This window comes from Oratosquilla oratoria, chromosome 4, assembly GCF_046742065.1.
Source record: "Oratosquilla oratoria isolate Oo_2021 chromosome 4, ASM4674206v1, whole genome shotgun sequence".
NCBI classification, from domain to species: Eukaryota; Metazoa; Arthropoda; class Malacostraca; order Stomatopoda; family Squillidae; genus Oratosquilla; species Oratosquilla oratoria.
Genome location: NC_134780.1, coordinates 58,463,674 through 58,466,843, shown reverse-complemented (window position 1 = coordinate 58,466,843; position 3,170 = coordinate 58,463,674). Strand labels below are relative to the sequence as shown.

The 3,170-nt window shown below is 46.2% G+C and overlaps 1 protein-coding gene across 1 annotated transcript; it reads left to right on the top strand.

The window, feature by feature from the left end:
* The first annotated feature begins 963 nt into the window (after positions 1–963).
* Positions 964–1,542, top strand: LOC143024503 (uncharacterized). The gene has a single exon (XM_076183314.1). It carries the CDS (start codon positions 964–966, stop codon positions 1,540–1,542), a length of 579 nt encoding a protein of 192 aa, XP_076039429.1.
* Positions 1,543–3,170: the final 1,628 nt, after the last annotated feature.

Genomic DNA, 3,170 nt, shown 5'->3' with positions numbered 1-3,170 from the left:
CCTGCCACCGCTGGCTCTAAAGTTCTCGCTGCTGGACCTGCCGTAGACGCTGCTACTCCGACCGACGGGCCTGCTACCGCTAGCCCTGGACCTCCCGCTGCTGAACCTGCCGCTGGCCCTGGAAATCCCGCTGCTGAACCTCCCGACGCCGGAGCCGTTGCCACTACCGCCGACGGGCCTGCCACCGCTGGAGCCGCCGACGCTGGGCCTACAGCCGCCTCCCGGAGCTGCTGCCACTGCCGCCTCCCAGGTGCTACTGCCGCCGTGGGAGTTGGTGCCACTCCCGCCCACGCCCCCCGGATCTGCTGCCACCCCCGCCCCGGAGGTGCTACCGCCGCCCTCCTCGAGGAGAACCTCTGCCCGGGAGCCACCTCTCTGTTCCTTGGAGAGGCGAACCTCTGCCCAGGCGCCGCCGAGCTGTTCCCTGGGGAGGCTAATCTCTGCCCGACCGCGGCCCGCCCAACTGTCTTCAGGAATGGCGTACCTCTGCCCAGGCGCCGCCTCGCTGTTCACTGGAGAGGCAAACCTCTGCCCGACCGTGGCCCGTCCAACTCTCTCCAGGAAAGGCGTACCTCTGCCCAGCCGCCGCCTCGCTGTTCCCTGGAGAGGCGAACCTCTCCCCTACCACGGCCCGCCCTACTGTCTCCAGCACAGGGGAATCTCTGCCCCACGCTGCCTCGTCTTCAGTCTTTCTAGGGCCCAATTTTCTGCTCATTTATAGTGCCCAGGGGTATTACTTTAGTGCCCAGGATTATTAACTATAGCGCCCGACAGTATTATAGTGCCCAAGAGTGTTACTTGTAGTGCCCAGGATTATCTATTGTGTTAGTGATACCGCCCAAGTTAGTGTCTAAACTGTGCTCGTGTTAGTGCCCCATAAAATACTGTGCTAGTGCCCCATATAGTGTCAAGTGTGTTAGTGCCCGTTATTGTTAGTGACATTGACAATTTCGTCCCGCAAAGATGGCTTACGTAGCTACAACAACAGTCGCCTTCCGTGCACCTGCATTCTGCTCCCAGGACCCGTCCATGTGGTTCTCCATCTTGGAATGCAATTTTAAGGCCTCTTCGATCACTGTTAGCCTCACTAAATTCTCGCATACAACTGCTGTCCTGCCACCTGATGTCTTATCACAGGTCTCTGACGTCATCGCACAAGCTGTCACTTCTAACACTCCTTATGAAGATCTCAAGAAAGCTGTCCTAGCGCGCCTTCAGAATACTATAGCGGTTCGTCTCCAAGAGCTCCTCAGCAGAGAAGAACTCGGGAATGAGAGGCCCTCCGGTCTTTTTCGACGGATGAAAACACTGCTGGCAGATAAGTACGATTCCTTTGACAAGGAAGTCTTCAAGCAACTGTTCTACCAACGGTTGCCTCCTGCGACCCAACGCAGCCTATTCACCGTCAAGGACACCCTTGCTGTCGATGCACTAGCCAACCTTGCCGATGAATTTATGGGAATTCTTGCAACATTCTCCTGCCGAACTCGTTTACAGAAATACCTTCAAGTTATCTGGTCAACTCTTGGCCCTTGCCCCTAACTCTACTTCATGTCATCTTCAGGACTACACTGCAAAACTGACAGACCACATGCGTTCTCTTCAACCGGTGCAACCTCGTACGCCATCTTTCAAGACTTTTGTTAGTCAAGACCTCGACACCTGCACACACGTGTTCATCAGAGTTGACGCCGTGAAGAAACCGCTACAACAACCTTACCAAGGCCCCTTCAAGGTACTACGCAGAACTAGGAAAACGATTACCATAGAGAAGAACGGTATGCCGGAATCCGTCAACATCGATCGTGTCAAGCCGGCCTATCTGCTCCGTGAGGACACGAACATACCTCACACCAAGGTAGCAGATACTTCACTTGCCACCAAAACTCGTGTCAGGAAGGTCAGGAAGGTCTCGTTCCTCCTATATCGTCACTAGGGAGCGGGGGGGGGGGATAATGTAGCAAGGTCATGCCTTGAAGATTCGTTCTCTGTAGAATTCGCGCACCATAATCTGTATTAATATTAACACCCCTCTAAAACTTGGATTATGGAAATATAACATTATTAATACTGTTACGTCTCTCACATCTATATGTAAATATCTATAAATATTAGTAGTATTATTCTATAAAGTTTGAATTATAATAAGTAAGCAAATGTATTCGTGGTAATATAAAATGTTACGTACGAGTATAGCCTTCTTATTGTTCCACCATCAAGAGAGTGGATTTATTCACCTATACCTCGCATTGTATTTTCAATAAATAGGTCCCGAGAGATTTGGAGTTTGAAAAATTCCTTCCTCTCACTGACGTGTACCTTCACCATTGTGTAGTAACCTAACAATACCTATTGTCTCAGCAGTTTCTGTCCTGTTGGTTTTTGTCCAACTTATATACATATATATATATATATATATATATATATACATATATATATTATATATTATATATATATACATATATATATTATATATACATATACATATATATATATTTACATATATACATAATAACCATACCAATGAAAATAGTATTGTATACAAAATACCTTGTAAAAAGTCCCCATCTTCATTTTGGGGGAAACAGGTCGTGGATAAGAAAAAAGGTCATATGAACACAAAAATTATGTAAGAAACCACAGGCTTTCTAATTCCATAGTAAGACACATAGATACACATGACCACCTTCCGGACTGGGACAATACAATTGTAATAAAGGTTCAACGAAGAAATTAAGAAAAACAATAGAAGCAGCATATATTAATGCTAATAATAACATCAACCATAGAGAAGGTTTTATATGCTTGGCAAGAGCAACAAGTTTATTGGTAGTCGAAGAAAACAAACGGACAAATGTTCCGAGCACAACGACCTTTCCCAGGCACCCTGTGAGATGATATGACTGTGTATAAAATGTCCAGGTTGTACTTAATTGTTAAGCTTTGTGATTCAAGACCCTAAGAGACGAAACGTTTAGTAAAATTCTTCCATTATTTCTCATATACTTCCTCCACCTTCAGTTATATGTATATATATATACTCGTATATATATATATATATATATATATATATATATATATATATATATGCTAATAAGAACACGGGTACGTGTGTTCACTTATGCAAAGTAGACCACTTGGAAAAAGGAAACTAACGAAGCAGAGCGCTT